This window comes from Blennius ocellaris (genome assembly GCF_963422515.1).
Source record: "Blennius ocellaris genome assembly, chromosome: 4".
Lineage (NCBI taxonomy): Eukaryota > Metazoa > Chordata > Actinopteri > Blenniiformes > Blenniidae > Blennius > Blennius ocellaris.
Window position 1 is genome coordinate 3,660,402 of NC_137653.1, and position 23,119 is coordinate 3,683,520.

General features: G+C 42.6%; 1 protein-coding gene across 2 annotated transcripts in view; it reads left to right on the forward strand.

Moving 5' to 3' along the window:
- Nucleotides 1–1,193: 1,193 nt before the first annotated feature.
- The window catches only part of LOC308129773 (SLIT-ROBO Rho GTPase-activating protein 3-like), a 35,043-nt gene continuing 13,117 nt past the window's right edge, over nucleotides 1,194–23,119 (forward strand). For both annotated transcript variants that reach the window (XM_080495844.1, XM_080495845.1), the window contains exons 1-8: nucleotides 1,194–1,756; nucleotides 9,387–9,582; nucleotides 14,953–15,115; nucleotides 17,128–17,190; nucleotides 20,255–20,446; nucleotides 20,745–20,873; nucleotides 20,962–21,183; nucleotides 21,290–21,391. In XM_080495844.1, coding sequence (XP_080351970.1) covers nucleotides 1,690–1,756; nucleotides 9,387–9,582; nucleotides 14,953–15,115; nucleotides 17,128–17,190; nucleotides 20,255–20,446; nucleotides 20,745–20,873; nucleotides 20,962–21,183; nucleotides 21,290–21,391 — 1,134 coding nt within the window. In that variant the 5' untranslated portion in view covers nucleotides 1,194–1,689. The remainder of the gene's footprint in view (nucleotides 1,757–9,386; nucleotides 9,583–14,952; nucleotides 15,116–17,127; nucleotides 17,191–20,254; nucleotides 20,447–20,744; nucleotides 20,874–20,961; nucleotides 21,184–21,289; nucleotides 21,392–23,119) is intronic.

Here is a 23,119-nt window from a genome sequence, read left to right on the forward strand (position 1 = left end):
GAGGAACAGAAAGTTGTGTTCTCTCTGTTGCCATGGTTCTTTTCACAGATACGTTTATTTTGTCAAGGCTGCCAATGACTACGACAAATCTTCTTCGTGGAGCCCTGAACCCTGCAGACATGTGATGAAACCTGAAAATGTCGTTTTTTCCATCAGGTTGTTGCAGCTTCCTACTTCTGTATAATCTATTGTCACTTCCAAATGAAATAAAATACAATCCCCTTTGTTATGTTGCAGTAGCAACTTTGTCATGATGTTATTTCACAGAAAGTATCAGAAACCCAGGAGAACACTCAATCGTTACACAGAGAGGCACCCAGAATTGTATTAATTTGTGAAATTTAAAATGTGATGAAATTCTCAGCGTGTTTATTAACGTGCAGGAATTGGTTTTGGAGCGATAACTTCTAAACTGACTGCCTGTCTTAAATGCTCCGACAAAATGTTCACTTCTAATGGAACTAATAATCTGTCGAATGGCCAAATGTTTTAGGTTTTCTGCTGAAGTCCAAGCATTTAAAGCTCAAAAACCAGAAGTGTGTGTGACTGCCTGTTTCTCAGTATAGAAAAATTGATGTTTACGACTTTTCCTTTTCCCCCTTTTGATTAATATATATATATATGTATGTTTTATTATATATTCCCATGTAGAAAATCCAAATAAATGAATTATTTCTTTCATTCATTCCCCTGCTCCTGGGGTCTGATTATACCTGCACATGACTGCAAATGATGATCTCAGTTTGCAGTTATTCACCACAAACCTGCGTGTATTTTTTTATATTTCTGTGTACAAACATACTGATTGTACTCGGGATGGCAGTACCTTGACGCCACACACTACAATCGATACTCATTACCACCAGGCTGCTTCTTCCTCGGTGTTGTGCTGAAATGTTCATGGGAACAGAAGCAGTCAAGATCCAATTACTCACAAACCGCTCGTGTGTTTCCTCGAGCTTGCAGGCAAGCATGTCTGTTATTGGCCGAAGGTTTTCATTTCACTTCACACAGAAGAATCTTAAATCATGCGTGAAAAGAAAAGTGTGTGTGTGTGTGTGTGTGCGTGCGTGCGTGCGTGTGTGCGTGTGTGTGCAGGGATGGTGTTGGGGGAGGAGTCTCACATTGACTTTCACATCCATTCAGTCTTTTTTTTCTGCAGCAGGGTTGAACTTGCAGTGAGAGAGAGAGAGAGAGAGAGAGAGAGAGGGTGAAAAAGGGGGGAGCAGTCTGAACAGTGCAAAAAAAAAAAAAGAAAAGAAAAAAGGAGCTCAGTGCTTTTTTATCACTGGGTGCTGCCATAGCTGCAGAAGATTACCCGAGGCTGTGTGAAATGTGCATCAAGCAGGGCTCGTTTGCGCTGAGGAGTGTCGGTGTGGAGGAGTGGCCGCGGCCGGAGCGCAGCAGCAGCAGCAGCAGAAGAAGCAGCAGCAGCAGAAGCAGCAGCCTTCTGCACTTCTAGATCGACGCAGCGCAGCGACGGACGCGCAAAAAAATTAAAAAAAAAACCCTCCACTGCGTTTTTAATCTGCCAACTTGTGTCAAGCGGGCGATGGTTCGCGTCTGATTGTTGCTCAACTATCCGGAGAGGACTGCGGACCGGGTTTTCTTTCTTTCTTTCTTTTTTTTGCATTGTGGCCACAGAGCCGCTGATTCCTGGCTGAGGATTGCACAGTCCGTTCCCCCAAAATGTCATCTCAGGCGAAAGTCAAGAAGGACAAAGAGATTATTGCCGAATATGAGACCCAAGTGAAAGGTTGGTGACGCGCAGGCCCGATCTTATTGTTATTCACTGTGTGGAGCCACTATTGCGTAACTTTACCAAAAAGCTTTATATGGCTATGGGGTGGGACAGATTGTTGGGTTCATTGTATGTTCTTTTTTTTACGTTTCTTCTGAAAATGACTCATGCCATTTCCCCCGAATTCCTTCTCCCCCTTTGGGTTGAATGAGGTTGGTGCGTAAATTTAAGAGATGGAATAATGAGGATGTAACTTGGTCGATCCGGTTCCTCTGAGCCCTGCATGTGTGGCCATGGCAGCTACTGGAGGTCCTCACATTGCTCCAACGTGCACAATGCATTTTCTGGGGTTATTATGCCCGCAATTCGATCTTTTCCAACAGGTACCCGTAACGCAGGGGTGTCAAACATAGGGCAAAAAAACAAATAAACCAAAAAAAACAAAACAAGGCATGACCAGAGGGTCCAACCCGGCCCAGGCGTGACCTTGCAGAAAAGTACAATTTCAAAGACATTAATTAAATTTTTAATTCCAACATGAATGACTGAGGATGACACTGTTTTTGGAGTGTCATCCAAAGATATCAGTTAAAATATCTGTATCAAGGACGTTTCATAAGAATGAAGCACAATTATTATTTCGATGTATGGATGCAAGAAAAGTCATTGATGTAGATGGTCGCATTCCATTGTATCTTTCAGCCAAGAGGCATCAACAAACGGCATCATATTTAAACTGCACTTTGTTGACTTGGTCATGTTCAAGTTTTGGGTAAAATATGTAATGTATTGGGTTTTTTTTGACAACACTTATTTACCTCACAGAAACAATGGGAACATTTCAACTTGTCAATATTTACAAGTTATTTTTGCTATCATGTCAATGGTCCAAATGGGCCCACTCAAGATAAATTGATCTGCATGTGGCCCCATCAGCTAAAATACTCTCACATCCCAGCTCTGAAACGTACCCGAAGGCATTGACATGGCCATGCCATGAAAAATCAGTTGTATAATTTTACCTTCACATTCATATATTGATTTCTGATGTCTTTTTTTTTTTCTGGACAACATGGGTTGTAATGACTATTTTTCTGACACTCCAGGACAGAGTGCAATAGGAAAAAAAGACTGAATGCTTGAGAAGGTCACATAGTCAACAGTTCAGAAAGTCCATCAATAATGTATGCCGTCTGTATGAATTATGAACCATGAAAGGATTTCACTGTCTGCCGCTAAATATGTGACTGGATAAACCACCCAGAGAGAGGGGAGTGAGTCAGGAACACTGATGCTGTATGAGAGCAGACGGTCCACGGTGGAGATGGGCTTTCTTCTCAAGATGGGACGGAGTCACATCTTCACGGTTTCACTGATCATTTCTCAACTGTGTAGGTTGATACATACAAGGGGAAAAGACTATTTGACTGTTATTTCACTTCATTGGCAAGAAAACTGTTTCGTTCTTCAGTGTTCGAAGTTGTTCTTTGATCGACACGATCCTTTTTAAGACTTTTATGCTGAGCACAACTACATAGCGATGAATAATGAAACAATTTTTCAGATTATTCATCATTTAAGATGATAATTAGCTTCAGTCTGGCATAACTCAAGACAAGCCCAGTTAAAATGGGGATTGCATATGTTGAAATATGAGGCTGCAGATGAGACACTTTGGAAGTCCATGTTGACAAATCTCTTCCGTCGGTCTGCTGCTCTCTCAGTGGTTGGACATGAGGACATCTTTGGGGAATATTTCTGATTTGGACTTAGCTTAATGGAATGTAGTTACTAAAGGCTATAATCAAGCTTGATGCTCCAGTAGAACCAAGTTATCCACATACTCAATGTTTCACCAGTACTGCATGACCACACATCAAACCTCTGGAAAGTGACGATGTCCTCGCTGTACTTTAGCACTATTCTATCTGTATGTTCTTGTTGGTCGTGTCCATATTCAAATCGTGCCCCAAATGTCATATTTAACATGAACATTTGCTCTCTCGTTTGATTCATAACCACAAAAAACATGAATCTTATCTTATTTATACAAATGTACTATTTAAGTACCTTTTCTGATGTAGAGCTTCTCGAGTTCCGCTTTGCTGAAAAGATCAGTACCCAGCCTCGGATCTGTGCAGCAAGCGATTGCCAGCAGATAGCTTAACTTTGCTCAGCACCAGACTGCAAACAGATGGAAACAGATCTGTCATCTGTTTTCCTAAAGTTTTCAGGCTAGTTATTATGACCCCCTTTCATATTTTTCGTGAATTGAAAAGAAAGATGTTGACACAAGCATTGAAGTGTTTGTGGAAAATCTTTTTTCTTTTCTTTTTTAACATCATAACGCAGTGTCTCGTTATTATCTCTGGACTTGTCAGTATTCACTGCTTCATATCACATTGTGATCAATTCATTGAATGGAAGCGTTTCCAAGTTATTCCGTCTCGTTTCTCAGGCTCTGTTGCTGTTGCATACTCATCGAGTTGAAATGGGAGAGCTTGTTATATGTTTGGTATGACAAGCATGTGTAGTGTTCTGCGGCGTGAGGTGTAGCTGACTTCTGATCGTCACTCTCTCTGTTGACCTGCTCGACTCCCTCATTGTCTTTCACAAACTCGTTTTCTGGCTTCCACATCGGCGAGAGAGCCGTCCGCGCCTCCATTTCTCGTCTCGGTTTCAGAAAAAGCTCATAAGCTGACATCTTAAGCTCATTTGCAAACTGGGTTTAGGAAGGTTCGGGAGCTGCGGGGGCTTTATTCTGACACTGACACTGGTGTCCAATAATGCTGAGTTGCTGACTGCACGGCAGTTCCATCAGGTCCAGGCCTGCTGCACTTTGTGGTGTTTTTCAACTTGCCACATTTCAGAAAACAGCGAAGGCCTCAGTCATTTTCTGTCTGTACTCGGCAAGTGAGGTAAAGGAATTTTACATGGTAATTTGCCGATCTATTGAATATTTATTTTATCTGTGACCAAAACAGCAGCAAGGCTCTTCAGATTAACTGATATTTCCCTTGTGAAGTGTGTTGCTGACCAGCCCGAGGTGACTCCGGGCTCTCTGCTGATCTGAAACCAAAACAAGACTAAATGAGGGGATGCCCCCTTTATCGTGCGTCACACTGTACTTCTTGCCCCGAGCCACATTTTTCTTTAATGCAATTTGATATGTTTGGAGCCTTGTGTAGAAATTGCTGTAATAGGGCACGTTACAATTCCTTTACACCAAATGCCATTCACCAGGGAATGGGGAATGCGTGCAGCTTTAGCCCTCCCTTGATGTGGACAATGTAGTTATTTGTTGTCGCGCAGACTGTCCTGTCAAGTAGCATCTCGCTACAGACACTCCCACCGCCACGGAGAGCACGCAGGCACACCCCACTGTGGGTTCTCATCGTAATGCAAGAATGCTTCGACTGATACCGTCGTGAAGTGTCAGGCTTGTATTACAACCGTGAAGCAGGCGCTCTGTCGCCTGTGTCGTTGCAACGCGTGTGTCAGGCTGTCAGTCGATTCTGCCGTCAGACGTGCGCACGCAGTTTCGGCGTTGTCTGTAAGAGAAAACCTGCTTGGAGTTCTTGGCTTTCCTCCTCCGTGGCTGCACAAAGTACCGACGCCTTCCCTTGTTGGGAGAATATTTCTACGGAATGAGAGACGGAGAAAATGTGAACTCAAGCAAATAGCCTACAAAGGCACGCCACGGCCATCGCCGCGTTCACAAGACAAGTGTTCACAGAACGCGGCCTTGATTTGTAACAAATTATGTCAACGTGTCAGTCTGGGTTAGCCCCCATGTGACCAGCCACGCATAGCTAACGCGCAGACGCGGCCTCGGAGACTGCTGCCGGCCAACCGCGGCGGCTGCGCCGGGGACGGCGGGAGCAGGTTACTGTGGCGACGGCGGACTCCTCACTGTGTGATACTCGGTGCTGCAGCGATGCAGGGGTGAGCTGTGAGGCAACAAGCGGTGACCAATATTTACCCCGTCGTTCCACGCAGGCTTTCATTAAGTCGTCTGTCAGAAAGCGCAGCCGCCGCAGACACGTGGTGTTTGTGCTTGGCCTCGAAAAACCCTCCGTGACCTGGCGGTAACCGGCGCCGTTCAGTGACGCCGAACAGCCGCCGAGCACTTTTGTCCAGATGATGATCATACATGAGCGAGCAATATGTGCGCCATGTTAAATGGTTGCGGTTGCTTTCTTTCAGCTGAGGATTGTGTTTACTTGCTACATTGTTGTGTTTGAATGGTAAGGAATTGACATTTTGGGTAGAGTCTGCGATTATATTCTTCACTCTGCCTCCATGTTAGCGCCATCTCTATGGAAACCATTAATTCACGATGAAAATGTTTTTTGAATCACCGGTTCTTTACAGTATACAGTTAGTAGGAAAATAACATTAGAAATATTTCAAATTTGATTACCGGTAGTGATTTTCCACAAGCTTCTGGGTGTGGAGCATTTTATTCGTTTTGGCCGCTCACCGCTCCCAGTCACACAGCGCGCTGAATCAGTATTTACTCTTGTGTCATCAATGAAGTGGTTGAAAAGAAAAGAGATTGCAGTTGACTTTTGAGTCTTATTCTTGGTACGTACACAGTAATTGACTTGCACTCCCCACGCCAGCTTCTTTGCAATTATGCATTACTCTGCAAAGGCCTGAATCATTCATCGACTGTAGCGCAGCATTGCACAGTCCCTAGTAACAGTTTAAGATCTAAAAATAACTTGCTCACAGGAGAGTCAATGCAAATATCATGAGCCTATTTGAAGTATCCCTTATAAATTTATGGCGCAAAATCAATTCAGAGTTGCTCATTAGCTTGTCTGCTTGGTCTTTTAGACTGTCACGGTATTATTAAAGTTATTCAATTCACACAAGTCAATTAATTGCCTATTTCACTGGTCACAAGTTTAAACGGGGCACAACGCAGTTCTCCCTATTTTAAAGTAAAATGCTGCCTCATTGTTCATCACAGGCCGTCTACTGAGTGTTTTCGAAGCGGGGAGCAAGTTGCCCTTGTCCTTGGGCAATATGCTAAACAGACTGACTGCTGCGACTGTCAGAACGGGGAGTTGGCCTGCTCTCATTTGAAATGCCTCCAGAGGCATGTAACCAGGCAACTGGGCAACTGTGGGGACCACGAGGGGCACATCTACAGATAGCAAGGGACTACATATTTACTCTGCCTTTGTCTCACTCGCTCATTCATGTTTTCACTCACACTCGCAGTCCCGGATAATGTGGGAGGCATTTTTGAAGTCCTTCATTGGAGATACAGAAACAAGCATTTAGAGGTGAACAAAAGGGGCATTTCTTCAAATGGGCAATCTCTTCCATTGATAACGTCTCACAGGGTTCCTTTCAGTGCAAAGCGATCATATGCATGGTTGTCATACTCCATCATAGTGGAAACTTCAGCCATCGCGAAGTTGCTGAATTGTTCCTTACAAAGCGGACAATTTTCTGAACTCCAGTTCCCAACATGTTCACTGGGGTTGTGCTGTTTCACTGTGATTAGCAGGCATGGGAAGAGAACACCATAAGTAATCAGATTAAATGCTGATCTGATTGTAATTGTGTCACGCAAACACTGCTTTCTGATTAGATTGACCCTATCCAATTGATATTATGACCGGATTAAGGAGGCGGCGTAAGCCTGGTTATGATCCGATCCGAGTCCATGTAAACGGCACTGCAGGTTTCTTTCCACTGTTGGAGGTTTGTGTTTGTGTCTGTTACTCATTTCAGCCAGGGACACTCTGTACACAGTGATTTTTGAAGAAAAAAAATAAAGTGATGACAAAGCTGGTGGATACAGGTGAAAACCCTGCCACGTCATACAAAAACATGCAGCGTGCTCGTCTGAACAAGAATGTGTGTTGCTGTTTCAACAGAAAAGCAACATGCTGTTTCTATCAGTACTGGCGATCTTACAGCTGGATGTGGGATCATGTGCACGTGTGACAAACACCTTCTGACTGAGTCGCATGATATTCTTGGTGCATGTGAACACGCAACGTCAACACCATCAGTTTGTTTGGTGTTCACGTAAACGAGACAATCCGACCTCTCAGTCGGTAAGGATTTTGGTCAGATTAATGGAAAACTGAGCACGTGAATTCAGAATTCACATGCTGAATTGCTCATGGCTGCAGGACGCTGCAGGGAAGGCCAGCTACCCTGCAGCGAGCAAACATCTCATTCGCAACAAATCCAGGCTGTGAGAGTGAGTTTATGAAAACACATGAAGAAATCTGTCTGGGGAAAAACACTGGCAAAGACGCTTTCAAAATGCATTTTCTAATTAAGGTTCAGGTTTTTCATCATGCATATTCAAATGATTTTGATAAATTATTGCAATAAATATGAGAATTTTCTGCATGTACTTAAAATTGTTTGCACAAAAATAAAGGGAAATATTGAAAGAAAAATAGAAATTATCCTGTGTGTAAACTAAAATGAGTAAACTGTTGAAGTCAAGGAGTAAATATTTTAAAAACAACATTAATTTTTCTTTTTTTATTGCATAACAAAACAACTTGGGAATATTATACTCAAGCAGCGTGTTAGTTTTGTCATAATTACCTAAAAAACTAAAAGAGGAACGTTGCCATTTGTGTCTATGTGCTTTCGTGATATTTGGTCTGTACTGTATGAGCCTGGGGCTCGGACATGATATGTGCTCAGCATTCAGCAGCCTCTTAGCCTGTGGATTTATGGCTGCGCTGCAATAAACAGTACATGGATGGCATAGAATGTGATTTGTGTCCCTTTTCAGTGTTAATGGGAGGCTGTAAATGTGATGTTATTACTATGTAGGATGTTTTTATGAGCACAGACCCCAGAAGGACCAACACAGCAGTCCTCTGATACATTTAAGAAAATCGATCTTCAGGATTTTTTTATTTTTTATTTTTAAGTTAGTAATAAAAAAAACAAAACTATAAAACTATAGTGTAACTTTACGAGCAGGTGAATAATGAAGCCAAAAGGTGCTACCAATACATTGCATAGAGGTATAATACTGTATTGGGGACAAAGGGATTCCTTTTGGTCTCTACAAGTATTCTTTCAAAATTGAAACAAAAATATAATTTCTTGTCCTTCTCACACTATAAACAGGAGCAAATAAAATGTTTTCCAGACCTCATATGCAGAGGCCACAGTAATCTCATAATAGAAAGAATGCTTGCAGTTTGTTTTGTTTTTTTCAAGACAAACTTCTCTGAAGGCTCGCTCAGCACAATGCATTTTGAGAAGCTGACCTATTTTATATTTTCCGTGCTGTCTGCTGCAATCATCAGACATGCATCTCATATGAACGTGTGCTTCCCCAGCATTCAGACACTCACCCCCACCCTTCCCACCACACACACACACACACACACACACACACACACACACAGAGCAGACAAATGCACTTTGACTTCCAGTTTTATCCAATTATGATGACTTTGTGCTTTTATTAGTGCTTGCACTGGCTTGACTGTGTCCGCACGTAATTGTGATTACACGCTTTGCTCAATACAAAGATGATGCTGACCTGCACCTCTGTTGTCAGGAAGAGGTGAGGCCCACCACCACAAAGAGACTTTTTTTCCTTTTCTTTCTTCTGAAGATGGTCTTTCTTTTTGATATGCAGAGATCCGTAACCAGCTGGTGGAGCAGTTTCGATGTCTGGAGCAGCAGTCCGAGTCCCGGCTGCAGCTGCTGCAGGACCTGCAGGAGTTCTTCCGGCGGAAAGCCGAGCTCCAGCTGGAGTACTCCAGAGGTCTGGACAAACTGGCCGAGCGCTACTCCTCCAAGATTCGCACCTCCAGAGAGCACCAGCACTTCAAGTGAGTCCTGCTAAAGTCTGCCGCTCGGCGGCGCGGCACAAATGTGTCAGACTGGTAAACAACAGCTAGTTCTTACTGATCACTGAGACGGCACTCACACGTGAAAACAGACACAAGAGAAAGGATTAACGGCAAAACGCAGAGGAGGGATGAAAGCAGAAGAAATGACCTGAAATGAAACCAGGGCCAAGGAAGCTCGTGGCCTCAGGCGACTGTGTTTCTCCCAACTAGGTCAGACTCTTTATCCACCCCCTGTTTTTTTTTTTTTTTTTTCTCTCCATGGCTGTCATTTCATTTACAATCTCAAACAACTTCTCACCAAACTGCACCCCAGATACCCACATCTTCTCTGCGGACACGGAAAATAAATCGAGAGTTTCGTTGAGCAACCCGAAGAAACAGAGCGTAGGAGCTGTTCCCACTCAGACTGGCTTCATTTGTCCTCTGCTGTCTGTGTGTGTGTGATCAGTGCTCAGGAAGCAAACAGACCCCGCAGCATGTTTTGAAACCTCTTCCTCCATGTATGTCCACGTTGGCCTGCAGCACGTTGTGGCTTTCAGATTGTGGGTTAATTACATGTTGCTGCTCATGTCCGCGAGTTTGATTACAGTCCCCGACTCCAGATAAAAGCAAATAAAACCTACTGAATATCAGCAACAGCATGGCTATTATTAGCTGGATGTACATTTTCTTTTCAAATAACAGGTTTGTGTATTAACAGCGAGGCTTCAGATGACTGAAGCCACATGACTCGACCAACAGAAAGTAAAATTCTCAGCTAATTTATATGAAAGTGATTTAACTAAAACTACATCAAAGCCGCAATTTGAAAAAAAAACCAAAACAAATACATTTGTCACTGACTCAATGCAATCGCTCAAATTTACATCCATCTAAAATCACATTGGACTGTAGTACAGGGGAAGATTTGTAGTAGTACACTCATTCATGTGACCTGGCTGTGTCAGCCAGGCGTAACAAACACATTGGTTTATTCAGGAGAGGTCTTCCCTTCTCTCTTTCAGTCCCTCCAACCAATTGGATATAAAGTTTAATCATGTCAGAGAGCTCCTGTCATTGTAGACATTGATAAATGGAGCATTCCCTCAAAGGAAGACCCTGCAAAAAGAAAAAAAAAAAACAACCCCAACCTCACATTGCATGACTTTCCCACTGTCCCAGATCCCCCCCCCCCCGTCACATTAAATGGACATCATTATATCTGTCTGTCAAGCACTATGGTCACGCTCATGTAGACTGTAAAGGACTGGCTAAGTCTTTCATCATTAATATTACTGTGTGGTCTTCTCTTCTGGAGTTTCTGGATGAGCTCTGCACCTTTTCACTTAGATTACAATTTTTCTTTAATAGTAAAACCTTGCTGCCCTATTTTTTTCTTCTCCCCCCCTATCACTAATCTTTTTCAGATTTAAATTTCTTGTGTCACGTCTAATGAAAGACCTGTCAGAGAACATTTATCAAACCTGTTGGGTTACATTTGTGGGGGTGGTTGATGTCGGCGCAGTCAGTCGGTGAACAAGGTGCCTGGATTGTGAGAGAACTCCCGTTTGGCTGAGCCTCGCATTTTTTGAGATGCAGCGCGCTCGTTGTGAGAGAGGCATTGTTGTACTTTTTTGTCGGCTGTCAGACATAAAAACCTCCGTCTGTCACGAGCTGTTCGACATCGGCTCCTCTGTCTTATAAGCTCGCCGGTCTCATTCATATTCAGGAGCAGCAGGCAGCTAAAGTTTTCCAGTCAGCTCGTCGGCGTCCCGTGTCCGGGATCAAACACCTGCTCTGCTTGAAAGACGGGTCGATGGTGATGGCTTGTTCGTGCTCTTCTTTTTTTTCAAAGAGTTAAAGGATGAAAGGAAATGGGAAAAAAAAAAAGAAGATGCCGAGACCCTGCACTCTGGATTACCTTTAAGAACAACGCTTCAAACAACTCAATCTGAAAAGTTCCAGCTTTCCAGCGAAACAGAAGAACTGAATCATACATTTTTACACTTTTATACACAACCTTGCAGGAATAACATCATGACCACTGATATGAAGTGAATAAAGCTCTTTGTTTTTCTCTAATGGCAACTGGAGGTGAGATATGTAAAGGAGTAAATAGGGCTGCGTTACTGTAATTGCGATGTCAACACATGAATATACATATCGCAAAAGTTGACTAAACTCATGCTGGACAAATTCACAATGATGGAATTTCAAATAGCAAAGCAAATTACGATTAATAACAATTTTCTTTTCTTTTATTATTTCATACCTGGTTTGGAAGCTTTGAAGTCATTGACAAAAAAAACCCAACAAAATCAACAATGTGCTAATTTTCTGAAATGTTACTGGTGGAAACTGGGCACACGTGTGACAAACGGGGAGGAGAGGCATCAAAGCACTGTTATCAAGAAAGAAAAAAACTTAAATTACAAAGAACTAAGAAGCAAATCTAATGGCCACATTATTGCTCATCGCATGTTGACCTGATATCATGCAGCCCAAGCAGCAAGATGACTTTCTGCCCCGAAAGTTGAGGCATTAGAAGGAAAGATAATCAACAAACTTAACAGATTTGAGTAAATTTGATCACAACCAAATGGCGAGAGCGAGAGGATTAGGTCAGAAAATTCTCAAAACTGCAGTGTTTGTAGTGAGTTCCTGGTCTGCAGTGTGGCCAGGGGCTATTAAAAATGCAGAAGTAAAGAGAAGCAAAGGCTGGACCCAGTGGCCTGATCCAAAGGACGAGCTACTGCAACTCAATCTGCTGCAGAATACAGAGCGCAGTACAGTTTGTTGTGTACGGAGCTGCAGACCCGTCACAGTGTCCATACTGACCACTGTTCAACACTGAACGTACCAACGGTGACCGTGAACACACGACACCAGGATGCTCTTTGGAAAGAAGGCAGGACATGCGAGGAAACCTGAGTCTCTTGATAATGTTTTGCTGGAAACCCTTCGATCCTTCCATCCATGTATAGGGTGGAAGGATGGAAGGGGAGGAAATGACGGGAATGGCCTCTTTCAGCAGCATAATGCTTCCCACCAACTGCAAAAATGGTTCAGGAATGATGGGAAGAACCATTTTGAGGCGTTGACTTCTGCCAATCGACTCAGATCTCAGTCCAAATGAGCATCTGTGGGATGTGCCGGACAAAGCCGGTATGATTACAAACACTTAACAGATGTGATGCCAAATACCACAGCAGTCCTTTAGAAGACCATGCGTCGGTTGGTCAGGGCTGTCGGCTGCATCTACTGGAACTGAATCGCATCAGAAGGTGGTCATAATTTTGTGGCTGATTGAGGTAGAACACAAAGCATCAGTTTATGTGTGGCGTATACCTCACTGCAGTATTCATATCTAGGTGTGAGGATGAAAAGGTAATATGTAAAAAACATATTGGAGTTGGATTTGAAAGAAAATGAGTGCCGTTAAATTAACGACTTATAGAAAATATAGGGATTTTGAGAGAAAACAGGACGAGGGCGACGCCACCTTCTTGCTTTGTTACGGACCAGAAACTGTTTCGCTGAAGAATCTGTAACTCGTTTTGTTCCGACCGCCACAAGACTTTGATCGTGTCGATCCTCTGAGAGCTGTATTTATGCTTTCATTTTTGTTTTGAAGTGAATTTTGGCTCTTTTTTTGGGGAGGGGGTTCAGTGAAAGGCACTCAAGTACAATCCTCCAAACTAAGATTAGAGTCAAAAATAGCTACTTTTATCTTTTATTCCTTGTTGGAAATCTGCAGATTCGTTTTTAAATCAGACCTATTGCTAAAGAAGACAATAGATTGATGTGGAATTATTAACTGAGTATGACTATACAGACAATAATTAGTTCAGACATGCTTCAAAAACGGTACTTTTCTGACTTCTCCACTTTATTAGTTGCAGTTTTTTTTTTTTATTCTCCTGCTTTGGGTTTAAGATGCGCAGATGTTGCTGCTGATGGTGTCTTGTGTTCTAATGTGTGTCTGGGTGTTTTGTGCACCGGTTCTCGTTGACACCAGAAGGACTGAGCAGTTTTTGTAAGTCACAGCCAGTAAAAGCGTCATACGTTCATAATGATGGCATTCTCATTGTACAGTCAAATACGCAGCTTCTGTGATAAGATGAAAGTTTCCGTGGTGGCAAATCAGCAGAGATGACTATCTGGCTCTGAAATGGCTCCTGAATGTCATTTCCCCATCAACAAGGGCACGCAGTGTTCAGCACATTCGTCAGAATGTGACTCGTCACTCTCTCACACAGTGTTGTAGCTCAATAGATTTTCAATTTAGTTAATTGTGTAACTCAACTGAATCAGCTGTGAGATAATAATAATAAGCTGCATTTGCATGCAGCTGTTATGTAATTCTACAAAAAGTAAGTGCCAGAACCTGAAATAAAAAAAATTCAAAAAAATCAGTTGTTTGAATGAGTTTGTGGCTGGACACTTGACACTTGTCTGTCTTTAACACTGGGTCTGTAGAATCTCGTGATTTATTACGGAACGTAAAACACATTAAATGCCCCGCTGACAATACGTCACCCTTGTAAACACACACTAGACATGTTTACAGCCTCATTGTCCCCAGACCTGCCCTTTTACAAAGTGCTCTTACTCAAACTTATAGTAAGAGTTATCACTTTGTAGTTTGTGGTACTTCCCAGGTCACGCTGAGGTGAAAACGACTGATACTCAAAATCAGAGCAAAAGTAAGGAACTTTGCAGTGGTGTTGTGGTTGCATCATGATTGGTACGTCTAATAACTCTATTTCACATGCAAACATCACAAAGAAGGGTTCGATTATTGACAATGATCTTACACACGTGCCTCATTAGCTTCTGCGTTTGGACTTTATTCATACCAGAACAATGGAAACGTCTCGGTGGTTTCGAGTCGGGGGATCCAAAGTGATGCTAACTGCTGGGCTGTCCTGCAAAAATGTTATCACTGCAGCCCTCAGATGTTAAAGGTTAGAGGGGGAAAAAAAACCAAAACCGCTCTCTAAAGACAAAACAAAACAAGAAGAGAAACAAACTCTTTGCTGTGAGGATAATTGAACTCACATGGTCTCTTGAGCTGAGGGGCAGCTGGCATGTTTTCTATGTGCGTGTCGGTCAACTTGTGTATACAGCAGCCTTGTTTTTTTCACATTACCATGTGTGCAGTGACCCCATGATCTCTAATGGAAAATATATGCATTAATCCTTCATGGCGACGCTCATTTAAGTACAAATTCATTTTAAACGCTGCCACTGAAGTTCCAACTGCAAATTCTGGTGTGTGTATTGAAGGAGTTTTTTTTTAGGTTGGGGGATCAAATATCAGTCCTTTCAATCTCAAACTGAATTGCCTGGTTTTCTTTTCTGTTGCAGAAAAGACCAGAATCTCCTTTCCACCGTGAACTGCTGGTATTTGGTGTTGGACCAGACCAGACGGGAGAGCAGAGACCACGCCACGCTCAGTGACATCTACAACAACAACGTCATTGTGCGACTGGCGCACGTGGGCGAGGATGTCATCAGACTCTTCAAAAAGGTCAGAATCCGAATTGAATGGACGAGGGCAAGTGCCGCTGACCGCTACTAACGCACGCCGTCACCGAGCTCCTCCGCTCCGCTCGCCTGACCGAGGTTCACCGCTGAGGGCGTGACGTCAGACCGACGGCGATAAAACCAGGTTCAAATGTTGGCCACGTCTGTGTTAGTAATACTTACAGTATATGTAAGCAGTCCCTCAACGCAATATTACATTTTCTGCTGAGCCTGAACCCATATTGATCAGATGTATTTGGCCCGTTTACATGCACACTAGATAATGATCACTATCTTATTTATATCTGGACTAATTACATTATTCAAGTGCCTATAGAAAGAGCATTATGCAATATGCTTTATTTAGTAATATGAGCGATGTGGTTAAAACGGAAAGATTTCTTGTCTTTTTGCATGTAGGTTAGTACTGAATGTGAAGTAAATGTGATTTAAAAAAGGGTAGAAAATGTAGTAGGAGTCGCAGAAGTTAAATGACAACAAACAAAAGGTGAGCAGCCTCCTCTGGAGTAATGAGAAGACTCATCTCTTGCTATATGAAGTGAAAATACACCAAAACGCTAAATATCTACATCCCAGTAAAGAAATCTGAAAATAAATGGAAACATCTAAATTAGTACAGTTAGTACATCTATACATAGTTTATGTTCATTTAAACAATCTTACAGTCACATATATATGTTTACACATGTAAAATATTTTTTAAGCATGCGACACTTACATGCAGAGTTTTTTTTTTTCTTAGCTTTCCACAACATCTTGACCATTTTCATTTAGAGTATTCATGTGTCTAAATCAACACCAGTTGCAGAACATCTTAAATCCGTGAAGCCTCATTGGAGCCTTTGTTTCTCCGTCTCGTCTCCCTCATTCCCGATGTGCACAACTCACCTCGGGTTTGTGAAACTCTAGTCTTTATTGACATGACTTCACTCACTGACTAATTATATCACACAACAACTTCATGATAATTACGACTCATCACAGAATTATATTTAATCTCAAGCTGTTGTCCTCAGCTGTGCTCTTGCGTTACGTAACGGACACACACAGTGAATGGAGTGAAGGAGAGGAGCAGATTGCCTGTGAACAAACTACCTCTGGGTATTCCGATCAGTATAAGAAATCTGCAGTAATTTATACCCCCGAGAGGTTTCCTCACGGTCTCGACGAGAGCCTTAATGAGGACGGGAGGGCCTCCGACCAACAAGTAAAGGATTGATAACTGCCTACAGAAAAGATTTGTTTGCACAAACTTCGCCTCATTTGTGATAAAAGTTCTCCAAAACAATAATCCTGTTAAGCATGCCGGTTCAGCTGCAGTGCAGTCGCCCCCATTAATTAATTACACATGCGGGCAAAGGAATGAGTCGACTCTGGCATTTGTTCAGACAAAGTTTAAAAGCACTGAATGTGCTAAAGTGTAATTCATGACAGATGTGAAAACGCAAGGTTGCTTTGTGAAGGTGGTTCCGGAGATGTGACAAAAAAAAAAAAAGAAAAGAAAAAATACAAAAATGCAGGATTGATTTGGGTGTGTGTCGCTCCGTCGCCCCTCAATCAGATTTCCAGTCACTCTCCACTGGCACCGTTCCTCCTCTTGGGCTTTAAGTCCTATCGTGGGACATGTCCAATTCATCATAGGCTCTCATCCTCTGCAACGGAGCTGAAACTGTGACTCGGCTCCATGGGAAATATTCTGCTGCTGCTGCACTGTTCTATTTTTGTCTTCCTGTGCACTTTGGGCATTGTATTAGATCTTTTCTGGGGGAGAGTAATGACAGCATTTCAATGCTGGCTGACATGCAAAACTAAAACTGGCTTGCAGCTTTCAAGTTTTTTGTTTTTTTGTTGTGTTTTTTTTTTTTTTTTCTTACAAAAGTGAGAAAGCAGTTTTCATGAATAACCCAGTTCCTTGTCTTTAGATGTTTGGATACCTGTCCTCATTTGTCCTTTACACGCGTTTAACCATTTCCTTTCTTTTCTCCCTTTTCGCAGAGTAAAGACATCGGGGTTCAGATGCACGAAGAGTTGGTGAAGGTCACTAATGAACTTTACACAGTGAGTCACACTGAGAAAACACATCCCGTCTCCCTCTTCGGCCTGTGCAGTGCTGCTTGTTTGGGTCTATCCCCCGAATTTGCAACCTGCGAAGCAGCTGGCCTGACGCTGCGCGCCGCAGATACGCCTTATCAGCAGTGCAGCTTTTTCGCAGGTCATTCCTTCCTTCTCGCCGAGGTCGTCAAAAGGAAATTTACATTATTACCCCCGCTGTGAATCTTTACCTCGTTTGAAGGAGACAGAGCGTTCTTGCCCCGAGCTGTGCTTCAAGCACACTCAGCGGAGGAGCACGCAGCTCCCAACGAGCCTCTCGTCACCTTTTCAATCCACAGTAGCTCGGGAATCACAGTTGTTATACGTGCTGCTCTGATGTGTAGTATTTGCTGCGTGTGCGACATTAAACACACAGACACAGTCTGAGTGGTGGCGGAGACAGGAAACATCTGTGTGCAGTGATGCTGCGTCTTCATTTGTCTGAACGCAAAGAAGTGATGCCGCGATATCGTGGGACGTCGACGAACAGACATTTATTCTGGGACTTATTGCAGAGTGATATCAGGAGCTTTTATTGTCTTAAGAAAAGGATGACAAAGAGAGTAAAATATTGAAATTCTTACCCTACTCAAACAAAGTGTCCAAGTCAAAAAATATATACTTTTTTTTTTTTTTTTTTAAGCAAGCAGTATATAAACCATGTCTCAATATTCATCCCTCGCCTTGGAATTTATTCCTTACATTTCTAAAACTCCATTTTCATTCAAATTAGGCTGTGCAAGCTGAGTCACACCCACATTTTGTTTTTCATTTCAGCATGAATTATAATTGCAGAGTGAAACATGTTGAAACCGGACGCCTCAAACATACATTTGTTAAGGATACGTCAAATAATTGCATCCATCATTCTTGATTGTTACTTTATGCAGATTGCAAAACTCTACCGCTGGCTACTTGCTTGCACATTTAATCATAGTCATTATTGAGTTGTTACTTCAGGTGATCAATCAAAGATAATTAAAACCATTGGCCAATATTAGGTCTCCTAGTTTAGACTCATTTATCACAATCCTGCAATAATTGAATCTGACCTCAAACTGTTGACATGCCAGCATGTGCCAGCCACCATAAGGCTTTTAGGAGGAATATTATAGGCTTTGTTTTGATAAACCCTGAGTGAGAGAGATTAGTAGCACAACCTATGCACCACCATTTCTTTTTCTATTTCCAGAGACAGAGTTTGACTTCTATCAGAGAAAAGATAGCGGCAACAGAACAGATAAATAATATATTCACAGACATGATAACTGCATTCCAGAAGACACCAGTAAATATTCAGCAAATCACAAACTATGCAGAATAAGAGGTGTGACATAAACCCCGTTAACAAGTATTCTCTCAAGAAACACAATCCCGCCCACAATAATGTTACCGCTATCCTCATATTGATTTTTCCTTTCCCTGGTTCATGCATTATTAAATGCTTGTCTGCAGCTCCCCCACGCAGCACAAGCAAGAGCAGGAGTCACTTCCAACTTTCACGTTGGTAACGTTACGGAGCTTAAACAAAACAAGCGTGTAACTCGGTTATTTTTCCAACTAATCCGTCGAATAGTTTTTTTCACCCGGCTGCAATCGGTGGCTGACTTTGGTGGAAGTATCGGAGTTTGTTGCAGAGAAGGCTGCTCGCTGTGACTTTGAAGCCTTCCTCCTCCCCTGCTGATCGATCCCGCTGTCCTTTAGACGTCCACTTCGGTCAGCGTTGCTAGGAAACCAGAACTTGAGACTCGGTGATGGGAAAAGCAGATGTTGTGTGTATTTGTATTGTTGATTCGAACCTTTACGCGAGGATTCTTTAAAAACATAAATTTGAATTTTATGCTATTTTGCAGCAGTGAAAACAACCTGAGACACACCGAGCACAATACTTCCCTTTCAATGAAGGCTGAGTGAAACTCTGACACTCCCATAGATACAATGGTTTGTCTACACTCCCTAATGATGAGGAGAAAACTATTCAGAGGTTACATGGGTTCATTAGTAACTTGTCTTGTCATGATCATGTGGTTATGTAACCACTGACATGCAAGCTTCAGTCAGAGTGAAACACCGACGTCTCTCCACTTCCCTTTTCATTATTCCGCTGGAGAAAGAGAATGTTGGATTTTATCATTGAAAGTACCACATCTTCGAGTACTTTCGGTTTCACACCTCTTGGTTAAAAGTACAAGAATTGCAGTGTTTGCAAAATGTTTTTAGACTAATTTCTTGACCTTCTATCAAAATGTAGAGTGCGTCACTCATCCCATCTAATAAGAACCTCAATTATATAAAATTAACTGAAATATGATCATAAGAGACTGTCGAGTCTCTTTTTTTTCTCCAACATTAAACTACATGTCCGTCACGCTTCCCCATGATAAGTTTGAAGGAGTACTATATTTTAAAATGAAGACAAATCAACCTTTCTGCTTATTTATTTGAGACTTTCTCTCGTCTAATTATTTACTTTTACATTATTACGTCATATTTTGCTTGTTATGGTTCTGTCCCCCTTACTTTTTTCTAATGTATGCAGATAACTAATGTTCCATTATTCATTTGCAGAATCAGCACAGCTTACATAGAAAACACAGGCTATGTACATTTGTAGTAAATGTTTTAAGTGAGCGCCAGTGTGTTCATTTAAGAATACCGTACTTACATTCTGCTTCTACAAATGAAAGTGCAGCTATACTAGGATCTTGTGTTTCCAACAAGGCACAGTGATTTCATTATTTACTTGTCCCTAAAATAATAGAATTAGTCAGGATATAGAGGAAGATAATATGTTTTCCCTTTCATCATTTCAGACGGGGACCCGTTATCCAATTTCCGAATAGAAAATTGAAGTTGCAAGTTTTGTTGCTTTATGCTATTTCATTTATTTATAATTGCTATTAAGTTGGACAAGGGCAACACATTTGATCCACGCAGCAGACTTTGTGTAGATAATATCAGCTGTTGAATTATGCATTGTGCCCTTCAGGCTGTTAAAATCGAGTACAAGATTTGTTCCGCTTTCTCACAGGTGATGAAGACGTACCACATGTACCACACCGAGAGCCTCAGTGCCGAGAGCAAGCTGAAGGAGGCGGAGAAGCAGGAGGAGAAGCACATTGGCAAAGCCAACGACATTAGCAGTGGCCTGCTGCGATACGGTCACGACGAACGACCGCAGAGACGAAGTTCTGTGAAGAAGATGGAGAAAATGAAGGAGAAGGTCTGTAAGACGTCGCGACCCCACATGACAAAATGTGCATTATAGGGAAAGTGTCGACACTCGACAACAAATAATCTGCAAATGCATTCGTAATCCAATTCTTGGATTTTATCAATCTCTTTGTGCAGGAAGGAAGGTTAGAAATGTTCCTCTCTCCACTGTGACCAGTGTTTGATGCATACAGTGTATGCACATATTATGTAAGACAATATCGGTCTAATGCAGTAAAGGATTCTTTGAGCACATCAGGAAGCCGTTCCACGCTCGAGTCTTCTTCTTTCTTCATCCTTCTCCCCAGAGACAAGCCAAGTACTCTGAAAACAAGCTGAAATGCACAAAGGCCCGGAACGACTATCTTCTCAATCTGGCAGCTACCAATGCCCTGGTGGCCAAGTACTACATCCATGATGTCTCAGACATGATAGATGTAAGTTGTTTAACTTAATCCAGAAATCAACATGTTGACAGAGGGCTTGCATCTTTTAGCAGCTGATCCGCGATCGTATTTCTTGCAGTGTTGCGACTTGGGCTACCACGCGAGCCTAGCTCGCACCATGAGAACCTACCTGTCGGCCGAATACAGTCTGGAAACTTCCCGCCACGAGGGGTTGGACCTACTGGAGGGAGCGGTGGACGCCATGGACATCAGGGGAGACAAGCTGAAGTTCATGGACACACATTGCCAGATCTTCTGCCCTCCGGCACGTTTTGACTATCAGCCACACATGGGGGATGAGGTGAGCTGGACGGGGACATAGGAATTGGGTTTCTGGGTTGTCTTTTAGCGGTAAATATCTTTGATAGCATCCTGGTAATGGTCCGCTTTTTCTTTCTTAATCCCAGGTGTGCCAGGTGAGCGCGCAGCAGCCCGTGCAAACCGAGCTCTTGATGCGGTACCACCAGCTGCAGTCGCGCCTGGCCACGCTGAAGATAGAGAATGAGGAGGTGAGAGGAGGTGTATTATAAAAGTAGCCTGTGTCAGCAGTTCGATTCACAGTGAAGTAAATCCACAGCAAGCTTATTTCTGAAGGGATGCCCCTTTACGAAGAGACGAGCAGATGGCCGACTCAGCTGAGTCATCCTGTATATTAATGAATAGTCTGTTGTCATCTTCCAGGCGGCTACACATTTTTAGAGGCGATGTGTAAAAATATTAATGCACTTTCTGTACTGCACATCTACTGCGGTCACGTATTTAGTGTTGTTTGTCATTAGATTATATCAACCAATCTTTTTGGTCCAAAATGTGTTGAGATTATTTAACCAAGTCTGTTTGTGTCATAGTGACCATAATGATTTTTCTCACACAGAATGGTTAGAAATACCACAGTTGTCTTAGAACTAATTCACCAAAGGAGATGAGTTATTAAGTGAAGTGCAAAAATGAAGAGGAAGGAAACATCTTGCTTAAATTAAGATGTATATAGAATGGTTAATAAAATATATTGAGTTCTGACAGTTTTGTGCTCTTTGTAATTATAAAATGATAGCATTTTAGGAACAGTCTGCCAATATTTAATTTTCTCGGTTTTCCTTCCTCCCACAGTCTTTGAATCACGCCAGATGTTACACCAGTAAATAACACTTTTGTGTTGCAAAGAAACCGAAAGAAAGAGTGTTTTTATCGTGTCTGCCTAAAACAATTGCAACCCATCTGCCAGGCTGTTGTCTCATCATTTAATTTTTTATTTATTTATTTTACCTAAACCTTACTGTCATAATAGAACAATATCGGTAGTTATTGCGCTGATTTAAACGCAACCTGTAAATAAGAAGAAATACAGATCCATGTGATTTCCCATAAAACCACTTCCCTGTAGTTTTTGCGGTGAAAAAAAAAGCGTATGTGAGGAGTTGTGATGGTAAACCTTTGCAACCTATTGTGGCAATTTTTTTTTTTTTCTAAGCAGCAGAACATGTAAGGGGGAAAAAAATCCTCTGCATCTGTTTAGCAGGTGAACAATTTCTGTCAGAGTGGACGCGAATGACCAGTTGTAACTCATGGAAAAGCTGATTCCCGCCTGACGAGTCTCACCGCCCGAGATCTACTCGCCGTGCTGCATTTCAAAGGGTTGAGGGCGGCCAACTCCCTCACTCCTGCCACAGTGACATGTAGCAACAAGCGCCCGGCGTTCAGGCCCTTCACCCTGCATTCATATTCATCTTTTATCCGACACTGGGGGGTGTCTCTCGTCTTCGTCTTTGTCTGCCGCCCGCTATGGTGGCCACCCTGTCACGGTCCCTGACCCGCTGGCTCGGAGTCACTCGGGCCACCGTGACTCACGCAGAGCCGTTCAAAAGGTCACCAGGGTGTGTGTTGGTGTCTGTGCCTGTCTGTTATGAATATGGAAATGCACACTCGCTTTCCTGTCTGCCTCACATGGATGGAGCGTAGTTAATCTTCCATGTCACGATGCATCGTGCTCGGAAGCTAATGACTCTGTTGTTTACGGTGTGTCAGTCAAACCGCTGCGTGCGGACGGCCTGCGGTAGAATAATGCCAGACTGTGCCGCCATGTTTACACCACATCTTTGTTTGCGACGCTGAGAGGAGGCAGACGGCAACGTGCAGATCGGATATAAATATTCTCAGTGGTTTTAGGTCACCTGGATTTTTCTCTATATGGGTTTTATTTACCTGTTACACACACAGGTGTTGTAATTATGCAAAAT